The following is a 15,421-nucleotide window of genomic DNA, read 5'->3' on the forward strand; positions in this document are numbered from 1 at the left end:
ATATTCAAGAATCACAATATGTAATTATAATTTCAGAAAAGCATAGAAGCAAATGTATGACTAAGGGAGTGCATAAAAGAACATTCAAACATGAAAAGTGGTTCTAGCTTTCATAGTTGGTATAGCTTTCTGAAAATCCAATTTTAAGTTTGGACATGGTCCACATCAACATCCACAAGGCTAAACCCAAAGAAAATATTACTAAAACTCATTCAAAGTTAATGCTGTCAATTTCAGCATAAAGTAGCAAAATTTTCACATAATTTAAGGTGTATACATGGTAAATAAGCCAATTAAATAAGGTACAATATGCTCTATGTATGTTTATGATGGCTGGAAGCAGGACCAAAAACCTAGAATTCTTTAGCACTCCCAATGATCAAAATCACAACCTCTGAAAATAGTGCAAATCCATGCAGCCTCAACTACTCACCTCTCAGGAAAAAGGGGTGAACAGACAAAAATTTCAGTCCTAAAACATAATTCGGGTAAAATTTTACAAATTTGCAAACAACGAAAATACATTTCACGGTTGAGGTAGAGCTCATGCAAATAAAATACACCAGACAGACGTGTGCCATAACCGGCATCAAAACTGCAGCCCTTGTGGCTACAAACTGCAACACAGTTGTTTCCCAGAGAGTCAAATGCAGTTTTGTTTTCCAAACTGTCTTAAATTACTAACCTGTTTCCTTCTTCGAGGATGTGTTCAACTTAATTTAGATAGTGAGATCTTTAAATGCCGCTATATTCGTATTTGATTTGATGGAGCCCACACTTTGGCCATCATGTGAATGGTTAGGACTCTCATTCTCAGAGTTCTTATGTAGCTGATTGAAGACTGAGTTGGGAGACGCAGAACTGAGGTTGCCTTCAAAGTATGTAGAATAAGGGAAGTACTCTGCACAACGCACTTTCCATCCTGCAAGAGTATAGAATTAATCTTGTGATGCATTATTAAAGGATAGTGAACAAGAAATAAGAATAGGGAAAGAAATATAACAAAAATAACATTTTAAGACACCAAAGTTTCCTGAAGTTACATGCTATATCAAAACTAAAATCTTGAAAGTATGTTGTGTTTTGAAGGTCATTGACCCCATCCCAGAATATTGAAAGAAAAAATTACATTAACAATAAAGTTTTGACAACAATTTTCATCTTTATCAAATTTTCCTTTATTTTAATAAAAGAAATATGAAATCTTATTCACAACAGAGCAGTCAGTAATTTTTAATCCTTAAAGGGCACTGTGGCATAGGAAAATTAACTCAAACACAAGTTATTCTTGGAAACCGTACGTATCATATATGTCCAATATCAGGTCAGAAGTTCCAAGCTATACTTACTAGCTGCAGCATCTGGTTCAACAAGTACTGCTCCAAGAAGTTTGTGGACTGCAATGCAGTCTATAAGTTTCCACTCCTTGATTGGTCCAAGTGCTCCATTTCTAGCAAAACATATTCAACATTTACCATTACACAGATTTGAAAGGCAAAAATGGATCTAGAAGGGAAACTAAGATCAAGTCTGTGAAGCACATACACTAGCACAACCATGAATACTGACGCTGAGATTTGTAGGATAAGATACGAGAGTCATACATGCACATTCTTTTAAAAAAATCACTTTATTTTAACTTGCTCATTATTTATAGTATTTCTTTTATATAATTTTTAAGGTAATTTGTTGAGATTTATTTGGCCTGGTATTTATTTCATCTCTCCTCTTGCCCCTCAATTCCACTTCGGTTTCCCTCTTTCTAGAAAAAAACTCAGCAAGCTACGTAAAGGAATTAAGATTAGAAACAAGACAAAGAGCTGTTGTTTGCAGAAATCTGCTTAGAACTTCAGGAAGGGATCCTTTGTATTATTTTCTATTACTCTATATGCTGATAATTTCTCTCTCTGAAATAATTAACCTAAGTCCTCTCTGTTATTTTGAGTTACAAGACAAGCCCTCACCCTCAGTCAGGTGAAATGATCAATTCTAGTGAGCTTTCTCAGTTGCAGTTTATAAGTTGTGTCAGAAGGCGTAAAGAAAAAGCATTTTTTATACAATACTTACAGGCAAGAGAGCATGCTGTGTGAGTGTGTGACAGAAACACGTTGAACAGAGTGATATAATAGAAAAGTGGCGTCTGTGCAACTAGCATGAGGCTTAAGATGTTATAATGCATTACCTTGGAACAAGGTTATTTGTTGACCCTTCAATGAACTCGACGGCCTCAGACTTCCTGTTTGAATCCAAAATGTATAAAATTTCCGCAAAAGCTGCTCTATGCGTCAAAGAATCTGCAAACAACACAAACAAAATCATAAATCTCCACTAAGAAGCTTGGAATATATATTGCTATGCTAATGATAGTGTCCACTACGACCTTTATGCTTTTCAAGGAAAGAGTCATTTGCCTCGAACAGAGATTTGTCGTGCAGCTGACTGCAAGAAAAGGAATGAACTGATAGTTAAAATTAAATCAATCATTAAATGAACAAAAGAATTGTAAATGTCAGCCTCCAAAAAACTAATAAAAGTAAGAAGTAAAAACAATTGCATACAGAACCTAATAGTTGGGCGCTCAGCTTCTAGGACACTGTAAATCAGCTTCTCGCTGTCAGTCACAGGAGCATTGATGGATCCCACTTTATGGAAGAACTTTAGCTGAAATATATAGAATGAAATAAATGCCAGCAGAAAAGGAAGGTTTTCCTTTTTCCCCTTTATGGTGGAGGAAATAAGAAATCAAAAGAATAAATAGGACAGTAAACCTTAAAAATGACAGCAGAAAAATAAAGTTGAACAACAGACCAGTAGAAACTGGCACTGAGTTCATATGATTTTTGTATTACCTAATCTGCCTAATAATTTTAACAAATATGCATTATAGGCAACACTGAAGTTAATTTGATTTATTTTTATATGATAAATATTAAACATGTAAGCGCTTTTTATTTCCAGTTACAAAGAATTATATCGTTCAGAGAAAAATCATACCAAGCAACGATGAGTATCAGGGTGCTCAGCATCCAACCTCAGCAACTGCTTTACAGCCTACAATTCACACAAAGGAATACAAATTTCACTGGCATCATAGGCGCAAATCATAAAGAACAAAGGAGTGTGCTATCTCTAAAACAAAAAGTATGCTATAACCACACAAGATATGCAAATCCAACTTTGCAAAAATTCTGAGCTAAAACTGGCATAAATAGTTAGACTTGAGTACAAAAATAAAGCTCTCCCAAAAGATTTGCAATATGCTTGAAAGACATTAACTATTCACTCAAGTCAATTACTAACCACTAGTCAGGCACCATCACTTAGCAATGAACAAGATTGCCACATTAAAGAAGTTACAAGGCTCTGCATTTAACACAAATACCTGAAAGGCAAGCAAAATCTTCTGTTTTCTTGAATATATTTCAAACGAGAGCAAATGTGTCTCCAATGAATCAGGTGAACTCTTCTGCAGCAACTTCAAGTATTTTGTGGCTTCCAATAGTGGATCTTCAACCTAATTAAGGATAAGAAACATGCATATATCAGTCTTAACCGTTATAATAAATATAGAATATACAAATGAAAATCACAGGTAAATGTTTAATTAAGTTTCGCAGAAACACTCTCCAAATAAAATGTCTTTGATGAACCTGAAATTTTCATGCATTAGACTGTTTTTAACAAATTGTTAAATATGACATGAACATTAATTAAACCGTGAAAGCTTGTGAGTCTACCCAAATAGCATTTTAAATAGACAAGCTAGTCAATTTTATACTTTTTTCTAGAGAAAAGGGTATTATTTAATTTTGTGAGCAGGGGGGAACAATTCATGCCAAGGGACCCTGCACCACCATCCCCCTGAATCACAGTGAGCAGGGGGAACAATTCTCTCTGTATTTTGCATTCCTGAAACCCTTTCACTTTTGACAACCCATACTCTTTGTCTGTCAATCACACAGAGCATCCTTTGATGATCTTCAATGGTTGGGTTATCTGCTAAGATTCAAAATATGCATGGCAGCAACAACCAGAATGGTGCCAATAGTTACCGTGTTCCATCTTCCATATGAAAAAATGAGATCAGTTTTATTCTGAGCATTAAATGTAAATTTGAAACAACCACATTATAACCCCAATGAACACTAAAAACATTAAAATTCAACCTGCACCAACTTCTCCCCATGTGGATCAGGATCAACAGGTTTTACATTCCGTTTCCCAGACTTTGATACCCCAGTGGCACCTAACTCTTCATTCTTTTCTTCTGCCTCCTAAAAACAAAAAATAACAAGCATAAGTAGTGAGTACCTTTCCCACATGAAGTTAATCAGAATCTATAGAAATTATTACAATACTTTCTTAGCTCTTGCTTCTGCCTTTCTCTGTTTTTGTCTCAATTTCTTTTTCTGAGAAGGAAGCAACTTTGACGTATCATCATCTTCCTCGGCTGTAGACTTTGGGGGAGAATCATACAAGTTAATATAACACCTGTAGTCCAAAGTGGCCATGACATCATAAACAAGTCAAAAGTAAATTGCTTTACTTATATTACCAATATTAAATAAAGTGAGACAGTAATAGCAGTGCTCGAGGAAAGCTGTTTCGATCAAAATACTATAAAGCCACACCAAACATCTACTATACTTGATGGCAAAACTCTGGGCGTCACAAGGGCAGTAAGACAGAGAAAAAAAATCACAAGTTCAGTTTCGCAATAAATATTGCACCTCAAATGTACAAGTGACTATGAATGAGGAACACAATTGGCCAAAGCATTGCCCGACATTAAATGAGCACAACATCTCATGCAATATACCAATGAAAAACATAATATTTACCTGATAGCTCCAGCTGCTGCTTTATGAAAATATATGTGTGAGTGCAATCGGTCTTGAAATTTGAGCATTTCTACATAAGTACGCAAAGTCATTTTCCTTAAGCAGTATGAGTGAAAATCAAATTGGTCTTCGGTAATATCTGCATAATGCTTCTCCACCGCTAAAAATTTCTTGAGTGCCCGACCAAGATCACCCTGGCGGAAAAAGCTTTCACCAGAAGCAAGCTCATACCTTCCAAAGATAGATGTTACAACATGCATTAACAAATAAAGTACAATATCCAATCAATTGAATAGTTGGGATTTTTAAAACATTATTATATACTGACCACATGCACTGCATGTCGTGAAGGTTAGTGTGTTGATCACCTTCTTTTGTGAACAGTACAGCAGTTTGCTCTGCCAATGCCACCTTGGTATCAAGCGACAAGATAAGTAAAGCAGAGTCAGAAAACGCAAATTAGAAAGCCACAAACAAATAATTGCTCATGTAGCTGCATTCAAATATAATGGAAAGATAGACAAAAACCTGATCAGCCTGTAGCATGCGCTTAACACATTCACTATTAACATAACGATCAGCAAGATCCATACACCTAGCTTCATCAGCAAATGCAGCAGCTGCAGCCGAATCACCGGCATGTTTCAGTATCCGACTCTGTTATACAAAGACAAGCAACAATCATTTAACTAGGCTATTGACTGTCAGGGAAATTACCAGTAATTCCAAATACAAGTTAAACTCAATTTTATCTGTCTTCCCACACCCACTTGGACCACAAATGATTTAATCATCAAACTTGCTATTATTTTTTTAGAGTAATTTTTTTATCCAAGAAGAAAGCAAAGCTTCTTGTGCAAATAATGGACAAATCTCCCGACATTCTTCAACATCTTCAGATTGATATGATAATATGTACTATAACCAAGTTTATCAGAGTCATAGTTGTTAAAAGCGAGCACCAAAGCGTTTGAAGTGTGTGATTCAATGGTTTATGCTCCCTCTCTCTTGAGATAGAATGTCTTTAAAATTTCTATCAGATATATAAAAGTATTAATGTACTTTCACCTAACAGGTTAAGCTTTTCGGGGAGATGGTTCATAACATGGTATCAAAGCCTAGATGACCAGGCTGTCTAGTGATAGATCCTTGTTCGCCCCATTCTTCTAATAAAAAGTTTTGTTTCAGCACAAGCTAGGTGGGTCCATGCATTTTATATGCTCCAGACATAGAGGGCCTTCACGTGAGGGGGTGTTTTAGATATAAAAAATCATTCACGTGCCCTTACCTAACCAGCTCAAACAACAGTTAAGTGCCATTTAATTTGTAGTTGCAAAGCTTTTTAATATAACAGGACTATAATGAAATGCACTAATCCCAGAAAAAGCAAAGTATTTGTAAGTAAAAGCTAACCTTGACAGAATATAGATCAATGACAGTAGGTGTGTGTTCTATAGCCTCGTCAACTTTAGAAAGAGCGAGATCATATTGGCCCCGTTTGTCATAATGCTGCACCACAAACAGATACTTTTAAGTGAAAAAAGTGGAGGGAGGTGAATAGAATAATCATGTAGAATAGCCACCAACCTGAGCCAATAAAAATAAAGTCCAAAGAAGAGTTGAAGGTGGTTCTTTTTCCACCCTGAATAAAGGATAAACAATGTTAGGTATACAGTATAATGAAAGAATCCCAAAGTACCAAATATCTTGTCATCCATTGGTTATGGGATAAGATTGTGTTTATGACTTCTCTTTGGTGCTCTGCTCATAGATATTCCAAGGGAATTTCAATTACTGATACAGTGATCAAGTCTATTTTTATTGCAGTGTTCTTCTCTTTCTTCATTAAAGAAATATTCAAGAAAGCTCTGAATGACATTTGCATCACATGAACATTTTACTCAACCCATGCTAGACAAAAGGTTAGAAAGTATTCTTACCTCCCAGGATATTGGCCTGACGTCTTAATTGAATGTTCTAAATCAAGAATAAGTTGTTCCAAAATGTCTGCCTGGACAATTTTTAAGGGGGAAACAGAAGCAATAAGAAACCGTAAAAACAGAATTTCCTGCCATTATATTATACAATAATGTATATTGTATATTATGAAGGCGGGTCTCCAAACTCTTTCAATGATGGAAATGTAAGAAATAAAGCTTAACCTTCCCAGGGTGATTGTACAAAGAAGAAAGATCAGAGAACAGAGATGGAACTCCCTATAAACATTACCAAAATAAATCTAATTAAATTTTGAAACAAGAAAACTAGGCATGACTATTTGGAAATGTATTCTGTAATCTGTTACCTTAGTTAGGAGATGCCTTATATAACTGCCTGCCGCTTCTCGAAATTTGTCACCTTGTAGAAAATCTAGTGGTATTCTCTAGTAAACAAAAAGATCTAGTGAAGATTGAATTTCATTCAAAATATTGTTCACTCCAGAAGTACGACTCATTTTGATCAGAAATATACCAGAGGAATGTCAAGCATTTTCTATATTATACAATATTCTAGAAGAGGCACTTACATTGATCCATGATAAGGTTACCAGACCTAAGATTACTTCTTTATCATGCATTTTATGAAATGGTTATAGAAAGAAAAAAACACAAAATAGCACTGATCACACCAAGGTATGGACAATCCCATTGAAATTTTGCTAACATTTTCTACAAGGCAGGAAACAATGAAATTCCAGCCACCTAAGAAAAATAATGGTGGCAGTGCAAACTTTTATATGGCAAACCACATTTCAAGAAAAAGCAAGTATTAATAATGCCTAACGTGATACGAAGAACAAACATATATTTTACACACATGAAACTAGTGATTAAGTGATAATTGAAATACATGAAGACGAGATACAAAACAAAAAGTATAATAACGACAACAGTAGACTGCATTACCTTAACTGCAGAAGATCGCTTATATTGCTGCCCAAGTGTTCTGTACAAGGAATCTAACCGATCTATCTCATCAGGAGAGAAGTGGCCATTTTCTGAATACAACCCAACACATTTTTGGAGACCTTCATAGTATCTAAATGGTTACATGAATCATGGAATATTATTTAGCTTCCACAAACTGCCAGCAATCTCGTAGAAAAATTATTATACTACAATTATCACACATCACTAAACCAACCAAAAAACCTAATAACCTGACACTTTTGAAGAATTCATATAGACAGTCAACAATATCATAAAAAAAATGAACACATGCTAGATAGTTAATCAAACCAAAGAGCCAAACAAAACAACAATTAACACACCTGAACCAAAATAGTTCCCGCATCCATTACACAGGTGACTTAATAAAAATAGATCAACGCCTGAACAAAAAATTATACCAAGATGTGCTTATCCTAATCTGACTTAGATCAAAACTAACCCTTCCACTGTAACTTATTCGGCAAACAACAATATTCACTCACAACACAGGTACTCAATAAAGCTTCCAGTATCAAACTTAGACATATCAACAGCAAAAGAAAGTGGCAAGATAAATATCTTGAAACTGGAGAGCCATTTACAAAGCTCCAAAAACCAGTTAACTTGAAATATTACTATATCAAAATTACAAGGTATATTATATTTTTTAAAAAGGTATATTTTCAAATTTTGGATTTGAAACTCAAAATTGGTTAACTGTAGCTTCAACCTTCAAGTAATAAATTGGTTCCAGTTATCAGCTTCAGCAAGAACTAGCCCAAGGACATTCAAGAAAGATAACCACAAAGATTAACATCAACAGGAAGATAGTAACTTTTAAGTAGAAAGAAAGAAATGATCAGGTACTAAAAGGAAGCCTAATTTTTATGTTTTCGAGGACCAATCAAAAAAGAATCTTTATACAAGAGGAGGTTTATTAAGAAGCTGGAAGCCTAAAAAAACAATTGCCTAAAACAAAAAAACTATCGGGGGAAAGTAAAGAGTACCATCTATCTGAGACATTGCAGCTTAAATATAAATGGCTAAAAATATTACCTGTAATTATCTGGATTCATGGAAAGTAATGCCCGGTACAGAGTTTCACCTTCTTCTAAGCGACCAAGCTTTACTAGAAGTGAAACTTCTTGTTCTTTATATGAAACTTTATCAATCTACAAGGATATAATCAGAAGCAAGTTATAATATAGTGCAGGATAAGATACATTATCAAATTACCCAGGTAAATAAAACATACAATATTTGACTCTTTCTTATGCAACTCCTCTAGAGCTCTCTCAAGAAATCCACATTCCTCTAGCAAAGAGATCTGGACAAAAATATTAGCACCATCTCAGGGAAAATCAATATCGGCATTCAAACCATCAGAACTATTTCATATTGTTGAAAACCTATAAGCATGGTTGACAAGATCACAATTTTCCCCATGAAATTGCACGACCATATGCTTTTGATGCACCTGGTGAGTCAAGATCGCACCAGAATCTCGATTCTGCCAGGCCCATTCTCAATGTTTCACTAGAAAATAATGACTCCACTGTCATCATTATAGTTGCAGATCGCCATCCATAGGCGTTTGACAATAAATCTTAATCTGGGTAGTTATATTTGCTTTTTCTCTGTATTTCTCCGAGTTTGGGGTTTTCTTTGGTACTTCTTTGCCATTTCTATTGTTTCTCTGTTATTGGGTGGTATTCGCTCTATTTCAGCTTGTGTGTGCTTCTCCATTTGGTTTTGTTTCTCCATGTTGCTTCTAACTGGCGCTGATTATATTGCATAGATTTATAGTTAAATATAGTTCTGGATATGCATATTTTCATATTTATGTTATTTTACATGCATATGTTTAGGTTTTACTATAATTGTATCGTTGGTCGGATCTTATGATCCGAGTTACAATCTCACGTTTTACGTGTTGTCCTCCCTGCCCCGATCTTATGGAAGGTCCCAATCTTGTCAACCATGCCTATAAGTAGATGTGACAGCAAAATGATTCACATTGGACAAAATATAATGATAAGAGACTGATATTGTCCAATGTCTATAGTTTTGAAATCAAAAGTGATGAAAATTTTCCATTTGTTTTATAAAGCCATAGTGGACACCAGCTATCAGCAGGCATTTAATGGAGCATCACATAAATGCCAAAGAGAAATTAATTTAAACCCAATGTCACTTGATTTGACCAAAAAATGTTCAGCATGTCTAAACAGATGGTCAGAGAATGGGTTGCCAAATCACTGGCCAAGTTTCACAATATCAATTCAAGCAAATACGCTCATGGTCAAGAATCACAAGATCCTGTCATATAGTTTGAAGTATATATTACAGGTTATATGCAATGGCAACCTTTGACCAGAGAGTGAAGTTTGGCACAATGGTAAGGTTGCTGCTACCTTGTGACCTTGGTCACGGGCTAAAAATATTGGAAACAACCTCCCAGCTTGTAATGGTAAGGTTGCCTACATTTACTCTCCTCAAACCCTAATACACAGGAGCCAAGTGTATTAGACCACCGTTTTATTACAGGTTATATGCAAAATTCTGATATGTAAAAGTTTAAACCAAGTAGCGAACTAAATGTTTTACTGTGTATGAAGCTAATTGTGGTAAGTCACATTAGCACCAAATATGTGAATAAGCATTATGCGTTAGAAACAGCTGTAAACACTGCCAGAAAAAAACCTTATATAAAAGCATTTCCCCATGCTCACACAGTTCATTTTCTGGAGGATTATCATCTTCTAAAGTCCCTTCATATGCTTCCAAAATTTCAACAGCCTTGGACGGACTGTAACATAATCAGAAGGTCAGTGCTACGAAGTACCAAATGGTATCAAAAGAACCAAATGATATGAAAAGAACACATGGCCCAGAACTGGTTTCTGAGATTAGGACATGCTTGATGTGTCCTCAAGAGACAGCTCAATAGGTAGAGCTGTGGGGCATGAAGTGTGAAAAAAGTAAAAAGAAAATGTTTGCCTGTAAAAAAAGGATATGCTTGCTGTTGTGGTCCCCCCACACCGCTATCTTAGGATAGTCAGCCCAAAAGGATCAGGCTTACCAACATAACCCAAATCTATGGAATCTCTTCCATATGCCAATTAGATTTTTTAAAGAAAAATGAAAGCAGAAAGTACAATAATGATAAACTGCCAATTAGATATGTTGTTCATGGACATCCATAACACAAGAAATATTGGTAAACGGAAAGATGCAGTTCTGAAATATTTATTCAAATATAAATTCAATCATACTCAGAGTTCAAATGATGGGCAACAGTAAAGCCTATCCAGTTCATGCGATGATTTGGCTTCAGAGTTAAAAGTTTTTGTCTTGTCTCAACAAATCCAGTTAAGTCTCGCATTTGAGCCTGTGAGGAGTAAGCAAATGAGATCATAAAAAAATCAAGGAAAATTTATCCATATGCATGTAAATTTCATAAACAATAAAAAAAACGTGGTACAATAAAACGGTAGCAAAACACTAATTTTGCTACACTAATCTTTACAATAACCTATGTTTTTGCTTCTTAGTAAAAGATTAACATTTCAACTTAGAAAAGCAGCCTTTTTTACTAAAAGTATCTTCCAATAGTGTTTCCAGATATACTATCAAATAGCAGCTTGCTCAAGCTTTTTATCCACATTTTTCTAGTGTGCAAGACACGAGCATATAAGTGATACAGCTAGAGAATTTTGAACTCATGGTTCAACTACCCACATTATTCTTACATTAGGAATTATAGTCATTGACACAGTTAATTCCTTGCATCTTCCGCTTTAGCAGGTAATTAAGGTTGAAATGATTCAAGATCAAGACACTGCAAAGCAGGGTATTTTGAGTACATTATTTTTACATGTAACTTGTTTAACTAGGGGTTATTTTTGGCACTTTCAGGATTAAATTAGCGTCATGGATTTATGTGTTCAACACCTTTTGCCATACATCTATAGAAACTCCTCTAGGTAACCCATCAGCCAGTTTCTTTTTGTTTGATCATAAGTTGCATATATTCTTAACCAAATGTAATCTAATTATTAATTGTGCAGAATATGATCAAGAGATAGAACATCAAATAATTAGTATGGCCGGATATCTGAATGAACAGTTTATGGAAAAAAATTTCCCTATGATTAATAAATAAGAATGGGGCATCTTCCGATCATATAGCCTTTCTAAAAAACATTCAAATGATTATGTAAAGAGGCCAGAAAAGGATTTTAGTTCTCCTCTCCCTCTCCCATTAATCCAGCATATGTTAAATTAATAAAAGCTATAAATAATGTTAAAAACTACGGTGATTTTAAAATAGCAACAGAAGGCCCAAATGTGAGAACAATGATAATTTCCACAGTTTCGCTCTTAAAATTTCAGAGATAGGAAGTTTAAGATAAGCGGACAACTTTCTTTGTTTATATCTACTGTAGAGAAGCAAAGAGGAGCAAAAGGCATTTAAGATGCTACCTGTAAGAGTGAAAGGTCACGCAAGATTTCAATATTGTCAGGGTCTATTTTAAGTGCATTTCGGTAGCACTTGATCGCCTCCCTGTATTCTCTGTCCGCCCGATAAAGGAGACCAAAAACATGCCAGCAAACATGACTTTTAAGATCGTTCTGCAGCACGACAAAGTTTAAGGTTGGATCATCTGACAAACAACAATTGTAATATTGATAAATGATGTTAAATCAAAGGCAACACACAAACCTTCAATCCTTGACGAACAAGTTCATATGCTTCAGACTTACGATCCATGCAATTTAATGTCAACCCCTTCATTGATAATGTTTCTGTCATCCAAAAGGGAGAACAGACACATAAATATAAAATATGACCAAAGAAACCAAATATACTGAAAATGAGAATGAAGAGGAATAGACAGGAGAAATTAAATAAATAAAAACAAAAAAAACTAACATCACATTTCTTTTCTTGCTTATGTGAACAACTGTGAAAGAAAATAAAATGTCCCTTGGCTATAAAGGAAATGGGTGATTCAGTGCACAAGGCTCCCACCTAGTGGGGTCTGGGGAGGGTAGATGTACACAACCTTTCCCTCAAAGCAAAGAGGTTGTTTCTAGGTCTGGATAGGCCATAAGGGAAACATAAAAAAAACAGTTTACCTCCATGGTCTGGAAATCTTTTCAAAATGGCATCGGCTGCTTTCAGGCCCTTTTTATATTGCTTGGTTTCATATGATTTCTGCAGTAACAAGAAATAGTACTTAACTCATGTAAATATCCTAATTATAAGATACTCAAATTTAATTACATAATCTTGTAAGAAATAAATGGAATTTTCCATGTAGAAAAGGCCAAATATCATAAGAAAAACACATCAGAAGGAACAAGAACAGTGCCGAGCATATTCAAAGCAAGTAACTAACGTAAACCACTTTCATCTTTTGTATTTTAATCCCTTAAAGATACACTATTTATTTCGAAAGTTATCATTTCCAGCACTCGCCATAAGGCAAAATGAAAAATTCAGGTAGATGGCATTTGGTGCACAATGTTGTTCTGTTTGGCCCCATCCCTTTTAGCAGTATCAAAATGTTGTTATTTTTAATCTCATGTCTTTATTCCGTTCTAAGTATATAATGCACCTAACATATAACTATAATCTCCGCTGCTATGTTCTAATACATCTCATAAACGCTACCCTAGCTTACACACACATGGATAATAATAAAAAATCAAAACTACAAAGAAACAACCACATTCAAACCATGCTTATATAATTAAAAAACAACTAAACCCACATTTGCAACGAAAAACGGAGAAACCAATAACCTCCAACTTTGTTTGAAATACCTAAATTTCTACCTGCTCTTAATAATTCCCTAAAACGCAAAACCTTATAAAAATTACACTTTTCCTCTCTTTCAATTCTTCTCATATTTTCAGCAAACAAACATTCAGAAACTGCTTATATGATTGAATTCAGTAAAAACCTAAAATTGCATTCTACAAACAACAAATTACAACAATACAATAGTTAAACCAAATATTCCGAACTATGAAGCAATGATATTATAAAATAGAAGAGAATCTAGGGTTTTAAGATTGGGAAAAGTGAATGAAGTTGAATAGAAAAAAAACGAAGAGAGAGAGAGTAAGAAGATTACGACGATAAGCTTGAAGAGATTGGATTCCTTTGGAGGAAGAGAAGCAACCATTGTTGTTCGTTGAAGAAGCAGAGAATGAAACCCTACCACTGTGAGAGTGAATGAGTGAAGAAGCAAAGAATGAATCGAAAAGTGTTTCAGAATATGAAATATCAAATTACCATTATCATTACCATTTTTATTTATTTTCTAAGGGTCATGCTATGATTTTTATTTATTATTACCAGAATAAATTTAAATCATTAGATTTTCCTAAAATTAATTAATTGTTACGATAAAGAGTAAGTGGATCATCATTCTAAAAAAATTAAGGTGGGTAGTTTATGTTTTTTTATTTTGGACCTTCAAATTTATTTATTTGCAAAGTAATGCCAGAGTACGAATGACAATGAGTATGAATGGGTCTAGGTAGTCCATTACCTAGACCCCTCCGTTGCTTTATTTTTTTATTCAGATTCGCCTCGTTTACTGCTCGGGTCCTTAGATACCTAGCGGATCTACAAATACCTACAAATTCCAAAACATTAAAAATAATTGCGAGTAATTTATATAATTGTGTGTTTGTTTCCTACGATCTTATATGTTATTTAGATAATTAACAAGAGAACAAAATATAAAACACATTTTAAATTGATTGTTTTAACATTATGATATAAAATTGATTTAAAGAATCGTTCAATCAACATAATATTATATTAGATTACAAATATCAATTAACAATATAACATCATCTCACTACTTAACGATATAACTCTACTCTTTAATAACATAACAACTACATTTATGAATCAACAATATATATATGTGAAGGAATAGATGGTCCATATATTTGTGGGTCTATTATCCAGATTCAGACTCATCCAACAACGGGTCTTAAAATCTTTGATTTCAATTAACTACAAGTCCAAAAACATGGATTCAGATTCGACCCGTTGCAGTATTTTTTGTGGATATTTACAGGTTCGGGTACTCATTGTCATCTTAGACAAAAGTGTATATAGTTAGTAATAATTAAAGGGCTTAGTCCAAAGATGGATTAAATGGTTGGAGGCAAATTGAGGTCCTTGATGGGTCTTTAAGAGGTAGAGTTTAAATAATTATTTATCGAGAAACTTGTTTTGATTTCCAAGTATAGAACGGTTGTTTTCATTTCGAGTTTGTAGGGATCATTTCATTTTAGAGGTTGAACTCCATAGCATTTGTTTCACTTTACCTGTGAAAGTTCTCGGTTCGGACAGGATTGCCTCCAATGTGTGAGGATACCTGTGGGAAACCAAAAAAAACTTACATTATTCTTTTCAAATCGATTGTAAATGAATCATATTTTTTAGTTGAAAATATATGTTCCATTTAAACTAGCTACTTCAAATTTGATCATGTAGTTGCATTTCCTCTTTTGCTTTGATATTATACATGTTAGAATGTATAATTTATAGGTTTTGGGTAAAGTGCATGATTAAAACTAAGATAGTGTTGTAAGTGATTGTATTGGTGTACGAGTTTC

At 34.4% G+C, this 15,421-nt stretch overlaps 1 protein-coding gene across 2 annotated transcripts; it reads right to left on the bottom strand.

Annotated features, from left to right (window-relative positions):
* On the bottom strand, nucleotides 182-14,055 carry LOC109347792 (N-alpha-acetyltransferase 15, NatA auxiliary subunit-like). Of its 2 annotated transcripts, XM_019587860.1 has the most exons (26): nucleotides 13,918-14,055; nucleotides 12,914-12,992; nucleotides 12,498-12,580; nucleotides 12,257-12,406; nucleotides 11,047-11,162; nucleotides 10,475-10,580; nucleotides 9,027-9,098; nucleotides 8,828-8,943; nucleotides 7,748-7,880; nucleotides 7,147-7,224; nucleotides 7,004-7,057; nucleotides 6,782-6,852; nucleotides 6,429-6,483; nucleotides 6,255-6,350; nucleotides 5,370-5,498; nucleotides 5,170-5,252; nucleotides 4,842-5,072; nucleotides 4,359-4,491; nucleotides 4,167-4,274; nucleotides 3,383-3,514; nucleotides 2,995-3,051; nucleotides 2,564-2,661; nucleotides 2,381-2,439; nucleotides 2,183-2,294; nucleotides 1,350-1,450; nucleotides 182-922 (listed from the first exon to the last, which is right to left on the bottom strand). In XM_019587860.1, exons 1-26 carry the CDS (start codon nucleotides 13,966-13,968, stop codon nucleotides 720-722), a joined length of 2,706 nt encoding a protein of 901 aa, XP_019443405.1. In that variant the 5' UTR covers nucleotides 13,969-14,055; the 3' UTR covers nucleotides 182-719. The 2 variants fall into 2 exon arrangements, 1 of the variants encoding a protein (XP_019443405.1); XR_002107643.1 differs by lacking the exons at nucleotides 182-922; nucleotides 1,350-1,450 and adding an exon at nucleotides 1,480-1,617 and having other exon boundaries at nucleotides 2,095-2,294.

Source organism: Lupinus angustifolius, chromosome LG05 (genome assembly GCF_001865875.1).
Source record: "Lupinus angustifolius cultivar Tanjil chromosome LG05, LupAngTanjil_v1.0, whole genome shotgun sequence".
NCBI classification, from domain to species: Eukaryota; Viridiplantae; Streptophyta; class Magnoliopsida; order Fabales; family Fabaceae; genus Lupinus; species Lupinus angustifolius.

What these genes read in the sequence shown, in the direction of transcription:
- LOC109347792 (XM_019587860.1), bottom strand. Translation starts at nt 13,968, where the DNA reads ATGGTTGCTTCTCTTCCTCCAAAGGAATCCAATCTCTTCAAGCTTATC. An exon ending in ATCTCTTCAAGCTTATCGTC is followed by an intron (nt 12,993 to 13,917) that starts GTAATCTTCTTA and finishes TTGTTACTGCAG; the next exon opens with AAATCATATGAAACCAAGCA. An exon ending in TTGTTCGTCAAGGATTGAAG is followed by an intron (nt 12,407 to 12,497) that starts GTTTGTGTGTTG and finishes GTCGTGCTGCAG; the next exon opens with AACGATCTTAAAAGTCATGT.